The following is a 13643-nucleotide window of genomic DNA, read 5'->3' as shown; positions in this document are numbered from 1 at the left end:
TTATAACTTTCCTATAGGAACCTCCTCAATTTTAGGGCAGACTAAGCTTCCCAGGGTTTTGTCTCCACTTTGCTTTTTGAACTCAACTGTCTTCCCAATTCAGGTGACTCAATATGGTCATTATTTGCTCTGTTCACTAAATATTTCTACTTTCTGCTCTCTAGGACTATGGTAGGATTGTACTTCCCAACCTTTGGAATTGGACATGGCCATGCATCTTTTTTTGGACAATGAAATGAAGCAGAAGTGATGTGTGTCACTTTTGGGGGTAGTGAGTAACTCACTATGTATGTCCTCTTTTCTCTGCCATAGCATTTATGCAAGCATATATTGAGAGGATAGCTTCCACGGCTACAGGTTTGAGTTTATTATACAGGATCAAGTTCAGCTGAATGTAACAGGAAAACTCAATTAAAAGGGGTAGATAGGCAATCTGAGATGACTGTGGTGGTTTTCCTCTGTGAAGTCTGCAGGAACCCAGGCTCGTTCTAGATTACTACTCAGCTGTTGCTATAATGTGACCATTATTCTCATGATCCAAGATGGCTGCTAGAGGTCTGACACCATATTCATGTTCCAGGCAGAAAATGGAATAAGGGAAGAAAGGAGACAACCAACAAAAGAAGCAGCTGTCTTTTAAAGAGGTTTTCTCGAAGCTGCCACACAGAACCAGGATTTATATGTCATTACCCAGATTCTAGTATCATGGCCGCATTCATCTGTAAGGGAGGCTGGGATATGTAATCTTTATTTTGGGTACCTTTGTGCCCAGCTAAAACTCAAGAGCTCTATAGCTATTCAAGAAGGGGAGACCAGATATGGTAGGTAGGTGACTAGGAGTCTCTGCCACAGTGAGCATATGACCTAAGTTAGGACAATTATAATGGCCCATCCCCTTCATCACAGTGCTGGGCTAAGGAATGGGCATATAACCCATGCTTGCTTCAGTGGAGTCTTTCTTTAGGGTCATGGGGGTGGTGGTTTTTCTTGATTTTTTTTTTTAACTTGAGCTTAGGGGGAAGAGTCGTTCCTTCTCAGGTCATAAATCCAAAGACAGAAACTTAATCCAACATGCAAAGAGAAGCAGAAGAGAGAGAAAAATGGAAGACTTACGTAGTTCTTGATTTCCTTTTCCAAGGCTTTTTGAGACCAGTCCACCACTACCTTTTGTCCAGTTTAGTTACTGAGCAAAGCAATCCTTTCTTGTTTACAGCAAGGAGAAGTTGGGTGCCTATTGCTTGCAACCAGAAAGTCCTAAAGCAATCGTCTACATCCCTGGGTTTCTTTGGGAGCATATGAGCAAATACGCATAGTAGCTGCCACAGTGCCTGGCACATAAAGGTCCTAAAATGTTAGCTCTTAATGATGTAGTCGAAATAACACCGAGTAGGTGAAATTTGGACAGACTTTCTCTTTTTTTAAAGTCTCAGCTCAAATGAGGTCTTGCTTATTCCCGGGGAAGATCGAGAACTTTCTCTCCTTGCTCTCTCCATCCTTGCAATCATCCTACTGCTCTGTAATTGTTTGCAAGTCTGTGTTCTCTTCTGATATCCTGTGAACTCTGGAAGACTGGAACTGAGTCTTATTCAGCTTTAAATCCTCAGTATCTAATATTCTAGCACGGTAGATGGTCAAATAGAAAAATCCTAGAAAAATGAGGATTTGAAGAGTATTTATGGCTAAATGTGGCAATAATAGCAACCAGCATTTGTAGAGTACATGCTATAGTCTAAGCACTAGCCTAAGAACTTTGTTTTTATGATTATATCCTCACAATAACCTTTAATATGCTATTATTATTACTCCATTTTACAGATGAGCAAACTAATGTCAAGGTCATACCACTACTGAATGGCAGAGCCAAGACTTCATTCTGGGCAAACAGACTCCAAGAGCCCTAACATTTCAACCAATATACTGTGAAGGTATTTCATTAAATGTAGATGGAATTAAATCATCTAATATTAGAGACAAAGGAAACTCTGAGATCATTGAATTCCATCATGAAACAGATGTGGAAATTGAAGCCAAGCGTTGGAAGTGTCTTGGTTCAGAGGATTTATATAATTGCAGAGGCATATCTACACCAGGCTCCTGACTCCTAGCTAGAATCATTTTTACAAAGTTTACTCCACCTCTTACGCAAAGTTTACTCCTTCTTTGCACTTGCACCATCCCTTTCGGGATTTTGTTTTGGAAAAACTACCCCCAGGTGGCAACTTGTGTTTCAAAGTAGCTATGTGCCAGGTACCATTCAAAGCCAAGGAAATAGCCCTCTATGGGTCTCACCTGTTGAAACAGACCACCGGGCACGTGAAAGAGGACTGGGGAAAAGGGACCCTTGCTCATCATCAGATTTCAGCTCAAACTTTATGTCCTCCGCAAATGCTTCCCTGGTCTTCTAAGGTCAAATCTATCTGCCTAAGATCTCCTTCATAGCCTTAGCATGGTCAGCTGTAATTATATACATTATTTGTGAAATATCTGGTTAATGGTCACGTCACTTGTTACCCTATAAGTTCCTTGGGGACAAGATCTATGTCAATTTGTGTTCCTCCTTATATTCCAGGTGTCCTGGCACACAATAGGTGCTCAAAACTATTTGTTGACTGAATGAAGGAGTGACCAAGTGGATGAATAAATAAATGCATGAATGCAGCACCATGACAAATCATCCCTATGGGCTGCATAGGGGTAGATGCAACCCTTATATGGTGTGATCTGAGGCGACCCTCAAGAGGACACACTCACACAACCAGAAAGCCCCACCAGGAAAGTCAAATAAACATCCACTTGGTGAGGGCTTTGAGGAACCGGAGAGGGAAAAAGAGACACAAAAGGTGAGCAAGCAATTTTCAAAGGATGCTTTCAACTCCCTGGCCAGTCCGTGTGTGTTTCCTCTACGAAGTGTTTCCAATTACTGTGGCACTCTCGGTATCTGGATCCATCTCCAGTGAATTCCTCTGCAGCTCCTGCCAGACATATGGGATCAATCAGGGCTTCGGCGCTAGTGCGCTTGCTGCGGGAATGTTGACAGCCTGACAGACGCGGGGTTCTGGTGTCATGGAATCTCCGAGAGTCTTTGGCTTGAACTCGGGAGGAGAATGAGAAGGGGGAGGAGAGAGATAGAGGCAGAGATAGAGGAAGGAGAGGGGAGAGGGAGAGACAGAGATAGGAGGGAGAGAAGGAGGGAAGCGGGAGATTTTTCTTGACTGCCCCCTTTCCTTCAAACATTTTATAGGCTTCAGGGGGAGCGAGGAGGAGGAGAGAGGGGAGAGAAAAGACGAGAGCGAGAGGGGTAGCGAGCGCGCGCCGTTCCATCCCTTGTCCCCGGGCGGCCGGAGGAGGTTGGACTGTGTCCCCAGTGTCAGATGAGAGGGCGCTGAGGCTCGCGGCCGCCGTCCCGTGCCCCGAGCCCCGCGCCGCGCACGCCCCTCAGCGAGCCGGGCGGCTGAGCATCTCTCCGCGCCGGGCCGACGCCTGCGCCCCGGGCGGCCGCTCCGTCTCCAGCGCAATGTGGGCGCGCCTGGCCTTTTGTTGCTGGGGTCTGGCGCTCGTTTCGGGCTGGGCGACCTTTCAGCAGCTGTCCCCGTCGCGCAATTTCAGCTTCCGCCTCTTCCCCGAGGCCGCGCCCGAGACCCCGGGGCGGCTGCCCGCTCCGCCCGCGCCCGGCGAGGACGCGGCGGCGGAGGAGAGCAAAGTGGAGCGGCTGGGCCAGGCTTTCCGGCGACGCGTGCGGCGGCTGCGGGAGCTCAGCGAGCGCCTGGAGCTCGTCTTCCTGGTGGACGAGTCGTCCAGCGTGGGCCAAGCCAACTTCCTCAGCGAGCTCAAGTTCGTCCGTAAGCTGCTGTCCGACTTCCCCGTGGTGCCCACGGCCACGCGCGTGGCCATCGTGACCTTCTCGTCCAAGAACAACGTGGTGCCGCGCGTCGATTACATCTCCTCCCGCCGCGCGCACCAGCACAAGTGCGCGCTGCTCAGCCGCGAGATCCCGGCCATCACCTACCGCGGTGGCGGCACCTACACCAAGGGCGCCTTCCAGCAAGCCGCGGTAAGGTGCCCGCCCCTCCCGGCCCCGGCCCCAGCCCGCGCCCCGGCCCTGCCCACCCACCGCTGCCTCTCCGGCTCGAAGCCGGGCTCAGCCTAGGGCAAGCCACAGCACCCTGAGTCAAGCGTCCCCATCCCCAAAGTCAGAATCATACCTACCCTTCTGTTGTTGGTGGGTGGGGTCCCTTGGGATGATGGATTTTAAAGGCTTAGGAAGATGTCAGGCTCCTTATTAAATGGTCTTTGAGGACCCTCTTAGGAAGAGGTCCTTGAGATGCCCTTCACAATTCACGCTCGTAGGGACAAACCGTGGCCAAACTGGAACAGGTGAGTATGTTTTATGAAGTGTCTCTAAAGGTAAGAGGTGAAGTGACCTGAACATTTCGCCAATTCTCTGGTACGTGATTTTATGCTTTCAATATGAATTTCGTTGCTCTGAGTCTTCTACAAGATTTTTAGCACCTGGTAGAGGAAGTCAGTTTAAGATGCTGGACTTTTACTTTTCCAAAATTTAACTTTTTCTAATTACAACGTGACACATATTCAGTTGAAGAAAATTTGGAGCATACAGAAATGTCAGACACATGATAGCAAGCCAATTTTTGTGAAATGAATGAAATCAGAGGAGGAAAACGGGGTGGGGGAACGAAGCCTCTAATCCCATCACCCTTATAAAGCCACTGTTTACATGTTGTTGAACATTTGCCCAGTATGCACATCTGCACATACTTTAAACCAAACTGGTGTCTTGCTCTTTTGTAGTCTACATTTTTCATTTGTTATATCATGAAATGATCTACATCATTATATATGTAATATAATATAGTTATTATATACCTACCTAAGTTGCATACTAGTCTAATGGGTGCATATACTATGATCTATTTTACCTGTCACCAGTTGTTGGACACTTAGGTTTTTGTTGTCATGGTAAACACAAATATTTATGGACCCCTTTGATTACTTCTGTAGGAAGAATTTCTGTAAAGTTGCTGAATTAAAGATACGGACATTTGTAAACTACTTGATACATATTTCCAGTTCTCCCTTGGAGGCTTGTATAGATTAACATTCCCACCAGCAGAGTTATCACAGCAGTAAGTTTGCCACATGGTCACCAATAACATGTGCTCATATTTTTAATGTCTTTGCCAATTTGGTAGGTGAATAGAGGTATCATTTTAGCAAATTCAGTTGTTTTAGTTTTACTGGGGAATGAACATTTTCTGATACATTTACTGGGCATTTGTATTTTTCCTTTGATAATTACCGGGTCATAATTTTTGCCCATTTTGCAATTATGGTACGTGTTTGTTAGTTTATTTTAATGATTTGTAAAAGCTCTTTACATAGTAAGACTGGTAACTCTTTTTTATACATGCTGCAAATGTTTCTCCAGTTCACTGCCTTTTACTTTTCTTTATCACAGTGTTGTTAGATGGATGATTTAAATTTGTATATAGCCAAATCCATCAAACTTTGTCTTTAAGATCCTACATTTGCTTATGTTCTTAGAATGGCTTTCTCATTTCCCAAATCAGAGAAGTATTTTCCCATCTAACAGTTTAATCTGTCAGGAGCTTGTTTTAGTGTATGGTATGACAAAGATGTCTAACTTTATTTTTTAATAAATAGTTAACCAATCGTCCCAGCATCATTTGTTTACTAGCCATTCATCCTTTTCCAATTTAATTGAATGCCACTTTTATCATACACTAAAAGCTTATGGGTATTTGATCTCCTCCTGGCTTTCTATGAATTTTTTATTATCCTGGATGATAGGATAGTCTATCCTATTATGTATCTATTATTTTTAAGCTTTCAAAAAGTGATTTAATTATTATAACCTTACAATATATTTAAATATCTGGTAGTGCAAATTCTCCTTTTTCTTACCTTTTCTCTTTAAATTGGTTCTTATATATTTATTACTTAATATGAATTTTTAATTCACTTTCACATATTCGAAATGAAACCAGCCAGGATTTTGATTTCAATATAGAAAATATAGAATTAAATTGGGGATTATTTACATTTTATAATAATAGTCCTTCCAAGTCAAAAATATGGTATGTCCATTTATAACCAGTTCTTTTTGCATCCTTCAGTAAAGTCATAGATTTCTAGTAATTAAGTCCTGCATATATTTTTCAAATTTAGACCTAAATGTATTCTATTCAATACTGCTATCATGAATAGCATCTTTTCAAATTAAATTTCAAACAATTATTCCTCTTTTACTTTTTAAAAATTTAAAAAATTTTATTGAAGTATAGTCAATTTACAGTGTTGTGTTAATTTCTGCTGTACAGCAAAGTGACTTAGTTATACATATATATCCTTTTTCATATTTTTTGCATTATGGTTTATCACAAGATATTGAATATAGTTCCCTGTGCTATACAGTAGGACCTTGTTGTTTATCCATCCTGTATATACTAGTTTGCATTTGCTAATTGCAAACTCCCAATCCTTCCCTTCCCCACTCCCCCTCCCCCTTGGCAACCGCAGTCTGTTCTCTATGTCTGTGAGACTGTTTCTGTTTCATAGATATGTTCATTTGTGTTGTATTTTAGATTCCACATATAAGTGATGTCACACGGTATTTGTCTTTCTCTTTGTGACTTACTTCGCTTAGCATGATAATCTCTAGGTCCATCCATGTTGCTGCAAATGGCATTATTTCATTCTTTTTTATGGCTGAGTAATAGTCCATGTATTTAGGTCTTATTCCCATTTTTCGATTGGGTTGTTTGTTTTTTTGTTATTGAGTAGTATGAGCTGTTAGACAATTATTCTTGATGTAGAGAAACGTTGGTTTTTTTAAACATGACTTCTGTATCTGAATTCTTGTCCAAGTCTCTTTGATTCGTTTTTTAAGAATACATTTTATTTTACTGATAGTGTTTATTGTAGAAGATAAAATAATCAGAAAAAATTTCTGTAAATACACTGTAATATTTTGGTACATATCCTTCTTTTTGCAGTTGTCAAGGTAGTAGGTGTGTTTTCATATGTGTACATATATCGTGCATAAATAATGTTTACTCAAAAAAGGATTGTATTGTATGTTCTCTTTTTTAACTTGACTTTTCCATCATATTTTGCAGTCTTCTTTTCATAATAAGAAACACACTTCTACTTTGTCATTTTTCATGGTCACACAGTATTCCATTACAGGATGTGCTTTTACTTTTATCATGTAATTACCTATTATTGTATATTTAGGCTGTTACAAACAATACTATCATATTTCTAATAATTTCCCTAATACAAATTTCTGAAGTGGTAGGTGTTATTCCTTCAAAGAGGATGCCTATTTTTTAAGGCCTTTGTTACGTGTGCCAAGTGGCTTTGTAGAAAATGGGTACCAAATTGCACTCCTACATGTAGTGCCTGCGTCTGTATATAGGACACAGCCAACACAGGTTAGTATCATTTGAACATGACACCCCTAATTTATATGTGAAAAGTAGAATCCCTTTTTTTTTTTTTTTTTGCTGCGTTGGGTCTTCGTTGCTGCGTGTGAGCTTTTCTGTAGTTGCGGTGAGCAGGGGCTACTCTTCATTGCTGTGCGCGGGCTTCTTGTTGCAGTGGCTTCTCTTGTTGCAGAGCGTGGGCTCTAGGCACGCGGGCTTCAGTAATTGTGTCACACGGACTCAGTAGTTGTGGCTCGTGGGCTCTAGAGTGCAGGCTCACTAGTTGTGGCGCAGGGGCTTAGTTGCTCTGCAGCATGTGGGATCTTCCTAGACCAGGATCGAACCTGTGTCCCCTGCATTGGCAGGAGGATTCTTAACCACTGTGCCACCAGGGAAGTCCCTAGAATCCCATTTTATATTGTTTTTCCTCATTAGTGAGGCTGAACACTTTTTTCATGTACTGTTGGCCATATATAGCTCTTTTTTTGAATACCTCTTAAAATATTTGGGGATTATTATCCATCTTTCATTTGAGGGTGCTTCTTTTTCTTAGTGATTTGTAAATGCATTTTAAATCTTAATGATATTAACCCTCCTGCTGCCAAGTCTGCGGCAAGTATCTTTTCTCTGTGTTCCACTTGCCTTTGAATTTTGTTTATGATGCTGGCATCTACCATTTTATCAATCTGTTGAATCTACTTTTAATTTGTGCTTTTTTTTCCCCTTTCCTATGAAGTTTGAAAGGCTTTTGCCTTTAAGACACAAAAGAACTCCGTAAAGATGTCCTCTCTTGATTGAAGTAGTTACGCCAGGCAGGGTTCAGCTTTGTAGACTCAGTCCTCTGTTGGCCTCCACTCTGAGTTCTCATGAAGTCCCAAAGGCTGGCCTTATTCCTCATGTCACTGCCCACTCCATCAGGGAAGAACCCCTCTGCATCAGGGAAAAACTTGCCATAGACCAGCTCCTCTGTTTGGCTTGGCCAGGTCTGCCCAGGGCCTCTCAGTACTGTTGATCCAAATCAGTTCAATGGGTAATGAGTTGAGTATGAACTGCTTTCCTCAAGACCTGCTCTGTCTTCAGCTTTCTCCTTCCAAATACTACATCCTGTCTTGGAAAGTGGAATTGCCAATAGGGGTCCCAGTGCCTTTCTTCAGTCTGGATCCGTTTGTAATCTAACAAGCAGAAATTTCTCAAAAGTTTGTTTTAACTGAACTTTCCCTTGACTTTATTTTCCTTTTCTCATTTTGGTTGGGTTACGAGAAGGTACAGCAGAGGGTCAGCTGGACTCAGTTCCTGTCTAACCTGGAAACCTACATGTCTTTATTGTAACATTGCCAAGCCTCTGATGAGTATGCTTAGGTATAATTAGAATATGATATTTATGGAGAAAATTGATAGAAGATGACTGGTGTTTAGAAATGGTATTAGTAGAAGTTTGAATGTGAATTTTGGCAAAGAGATCAAGCAAGCCTGTTTTATCACAGGATTAGTTTGAAAATGATAAACTGTGTGGTTCTGTTTGGAAATTTAGACATTTCTTCAGGGAGATGAAACAGTTCATCAGATTCCCATGTGTGCATAGAATGGTAATATTGGAACTGATTGTGATCTGGCCTTTACGTGAAATTGAAAATCATGGGGACATTTTTGAGGTTATTCATTATTTTCCCCAGAAAAATGAGTTTTTCAAACCTTTTCCATTTGACACTGAATGACCTCACAGCTGTCCGCAGCCACAAACACAGGCAGACAAATATGCAAACACATAGATACACACTTGCAAGTACATGGCTACCCCTCCCAATTCAGACATCGTCTCCTCTTATGTAAAATTTCAAGATAGAGAATTTCCTTTACCAACATGAAATTTGCTGTTATCTACTCAGCACATACGATTGACTAAACAAAAAGGGTAACAGTGTTGCTTCATTTTTTATAGGGTGTCAGAATTGTACCACTTGATGGGGGGAGTGTATGCACAGACACACTTTATTTGAATGGATGAACTTCAATGTAGATGTTTTCTTTTGGGGCACCATCCCCGACTGTCATCAAAGAGTATAGGGCAAAAGCAGTGAAATCTGTAGTTAGTACAGTTCCCTCCAGAGACACAATCAATAGATTGGGGGAAAGATTTAGCACCTTGAACTTAATTACATGAAAGCCTTTGACAAAACAAACGAAAAGCTCTTCAGCTTTTCCTTTCCAAGAGATGACTGTTTCACAGTGACCTTTCTTTTGGTTTTTCTCCCTGACATGTATTTATAAATTGCCTTTCCTGAAGTGCATATTTTGGACTGGCCCCTCTATGAATGCAAAACTCTTCAACTCCTAAGCATTTCACATCATAATAAAATCAGAGCCCCTCATCCCACTTCACTTTTGCTAAATAGCTCTTACACAAACATAGCATGGAGCTTCCGTTGGAAAAAACTGCTGCTTTCTTTATTGTTCCAGAGTTCCAGAAATATGATCTGATGGTGGGGAACGTGCTGCCTTGCCAAAAATCTGAGCTTTAGGTGTGGCCCGAAGACTGGGAATAGACAGGCGGAGACTCTTCCTAGCTTCCAGGGAAGGGCATCGTCATTATGTGTCCACGCTGCTACACGTTCACACCTTTACCTTTTAAGTGTTCTGATAAAACCTGGAGTTGTGTGAGATGCCACCAGATTAAAACCCTGATGAATAAAATTAAGGCTATTTTATTTCTATACAATGAACCCATAATAGCCTATGAAGCAGTCTTTCTGATGGCCCAGATGCTGAAGGAATAAGCAAAGTTTGGGTTCTCCTTCCCTATTGGAAGAGGTAGAGGGGAGTCATACAATCTGCAGTGGATTCAGCTGTTCCAAACTCAGAGCATGATTTAGATGTCAAGAATTACTCACCGTTGAAGGAGCTAAGTTCTTTTTTGATGCTGGAAAGATCATCTTGCTAAATACAGCTCTGGAAGTGTTCTCTCTTTTGTGCTTCTTAAACTTTAAAACAATTCTCCTGTTGCCTTGGTCTTCTGTAGGAACTTCTTTTGTAATCCCATCTATACTTTAGAAGTGTGAATGAGGAATGAAGGAATGAATGAATCCTCAGTGCATAAAATAGATCCAGACCTCTCGTATATTTCCCAGGCAAAGATGGTACTGAAATTTATTTGGAGAGAGAGCAAATAATTGTCAGATATTGAATTCTAATTTCTTCTTAGTCTGGTATCTGTGTATTTTATTTATTAGTTTTGTTATGTCCAGCATACAGGACACTGTGATATGTATTAAGAGGGTGCACGTATGCTACTGTTAAAGACACTTATCACTGTTGGCTGTCAGTATTATATGGTGTTTGGTTGGAATGCATGATGAGGGTACTTGGTCAAAGACTGAATGCTTAAACACAGAGGAAGGGCAGACTGCTCTGTCCTACTTCACTTCTGTGGTCAGAGGATAGGAAAGCCTTCCCCAGTGTCCTCTTGGTACAGTGTGCTAGAGAGGATTTCTCTTAACAGTGACCATGAAGTAGAATTATTAAATGTATTCATTCTTGACCAGATACACCTTTCATTTGTAAAGTGATCTGTAATTTATGAAGCGCTTTCATGTTATGATTTTACAGAATCAGTTTTACAGAAAAGACCTGGATACTAGGAGAGGTTAGGTAACTAAATGGTACTCACAGGGCTGAATAAATGCCGAAGGTAGAGTCAATCCAGTGTCCGTTTTGTCATCTGGTCTTTCTCCTCCCCACCACCCCTCACCCCACCCACATCTTACGTATTACCTCCATTTGTTGAGTTGTATCAAAAGCCAGGGAGAAGAAGGAAATCCCATCTCCAGAGCTTCTAAAGTGTTACATAAGATATAATGCCAATTTAACCCAGAAGACAAAAACCATGGCTTTAAGGCCATAGTCATTCTGTGGGTGCTTTTCAATTGGCCCTTAATGTGTGTGATATATATATGGCCTATCTGTGTGTGTGCAGGTGCATATATATATATATGTGTGTGTGTGTGTGTGTACGTATTTGTATATTTTAAAATACATATGTATATTTAATGTATGTTTTAATTTTGGCAAGCATTTTAAAATCAGGAGATAGGATTTTTTAAAAATCTGAGTTTGGGGCTTACTCTTTTTTTTTTTTTTAACATCTTTATTGGAGTGTAATTGCTTTACAGTGGTGTGCCAGTTTCTACCCTACAACAAAGTGAATCAGCTATACATATACATATATCCCCATATCTCCTCCCTCTTGCATCTTCCTCCCACCCTCCCTATCCCACCCCTCTAGGTGGTCTAGAGAGACCGAGCTGATCTCTCTGTGCTTTGTGGCTGCTTCCCACTAGCTATCTATTTTACCATTTGGTAGTGTGTATATGTCCATGTGGGGCTTACTCTTGACAGATTGGGGTGTGTAACAATTCTGGGTGTGATTTCTCTCCTCAGCATCCCCACCTGGCACTTAGAATTCCATTTTGTGATCCTTGATTGTGTTCCACACTCTAACAGGGACCAATCACTGGCAGAGCCTGAGATGGTATAATCCCTTCTAGTTTGTCCTCTGAGCTTCCTTTTTAACCCAATATTAGCTGAGATTAAATTTAGCTGGATGTAGTAGCAAAATCTAAAGTACCACTAGCTTAAACATGATAAACAGTTGTATCTCTCTCAAATTAAGTCTTGAATAGAAAAGTCAGAGCTAATATGGCAGCTGTCTGATGTCTTCAGGGACCCAGAGTCCTCTCTTTCAGACCTCTGTTCTATCATCTTCAGGTCACCTCATGGTCCAAGATAGCTGTTGGAGCTCCTACCATCAGGGGCTCATTCCAGGAGGCAAGAAAAGATAAAGACAGTCATATTGCTATTTAAGAAGACTCTGTAGCAATTCACACAATAATTCCACGTAGATCTCACTGAGGGGGACTTGGTCTCAATCCCATCCTTAGCTTTACAGAGTTTTGTTACTGAAGAGGAAGGAGAGTGTGGATACTGAGGAAGTGATGAGTGGTCTTTACCAAACCAGTGTGTCAGGAAGAGTGTATGTCTAACCAGAGAAATATCTGGAAATCCCATTTCGTTTCTTCCTCAAATGGCCCAGCTCAAGATGGAAGAGTCAGGCCTTGCCTAACTAAAAAATACCTTTGTCCTTGTGCCTGATCATGCTTTTTGTTTTAGAAAAACTCTCAAAGTTCCTGAGCAGTCTATTTAAATTTTGGCAACAGAAACTTCCTATGTTAGTTTCCTAGAAGCTTCTCAATAATATGGCATTCACTCCCAAATAAAAGATTATACTGAGAGAGATGGGGGGAAAAATGCATCCCACAAAATATAATCAATATTTTGTTGTCAGTTAGTAAATCCACATGAACCTTTCTCAGGAAAACATGGTTCTTCTTTGGCTTTTCAGAGGAAGCTGTCAGGTTAAGAGACTTCTACATTAAAAGGAATTTCCTGTTCTGTATTATCTCTGCCTTTCCCGTAGGTTTTTAACACTGTTCTCTAAATCCCCCCCGGCCATATGAAGAATGTATTTCTGGCATAGAATCTGCTTACGTACAGTAACCTGCTTTGGTTTGGAGGCCAATTGTGGATAGGAAACGTTCTGGGAGATGTTGTAGCCCATGAATGTTGTTACAGCACTTCATTTGAAATGAATGATAGTGAGAAGGAACTGAAATACGCAGTGCATTAGTAGGTGCATTTTCTTATCCATCTTGATGAAAAGATTTTTTAAATATTCATCTTCTTTGCTGTCTGCCTTTGTCATTAGGTCATTCAACCAGTTGCGTTTTATTTGTGTAAAGTGTCAAGCAATAACAATGTTTCAAATTCAGAGCATTCTTTCTTTCCTAGTTGCAGTGAACCCGAAAACTATAAACTTGAGGAGCTGAGTCTAGTTGCTACATATGTTGAAATCGTGATGGCTACCTTGTTTTGTGTGAATAGATGTCATTCAAAATTAAGGACAAAACTTCCTACAAGAGTAATAGAGAAAAAAAATTTTAAGTTCTTAGCAGGGCTTATTACAAGATTGAATCATTTACAGAGTAAAATTCGTTTGCTTAGTAAATTTACTTAGTTATTTACTAAGTAGAGTCCAAGTTGGATATTTTTCCAGTTGTAAGTTATCGCTAGAGTGTATAAAATATATTTTGAGGTACGTGAGTTCGATGCACTCTTTTCGTAATT

The 13643-nt window shown here is 41.0% G+C and overlaps 1 protein-coding gene across 1 annotated transcript in view; it reads left to right on the top strand.

Moving 5' to 3' along the window:
• Nucleotides 1-3266: 3266 nt before the first annotated feature.
• SVEP1 (sushi, von Willebrand factor type A, EGF and pentraxin domain containing 1) overlaps nucleotides 3267-13643 on the top strand; it is a 184273-nt gene continuing 173896 nt past the window's right edge. The window contains exon 1 of the mRNA XM_004269347.4: nucleotides 3267-4051. Within this exon, the coding sequence (XP_004269395.1) occupies nucleotides 3515-4051 (537 nt within the window). The 5' untranslated portion in view covers nucleotides 3267-3514. The remainder of the gene's footprint in view (nucleotides 4052-13643) is intronic.

The sequence above is a fragment of the Orcinus orca genome, chromosome 6 (genome assembly GCF_937001465.1).
Source record: "Orcinus orca chromosome 6, mOrcOrc1.1, whole genome shotgun sequence".
Classification (NCBI taxonomy): Eukaryota; Metazoa; Chordata; class Mammalia; order Artiodactyla; family Delphinidae; genus Orcinus; species Orcinus orca.
Note: the sequence above shows the minus strand (reverse complement) of the source record. Positions and strands in the feature narration are given on the sequence as shown.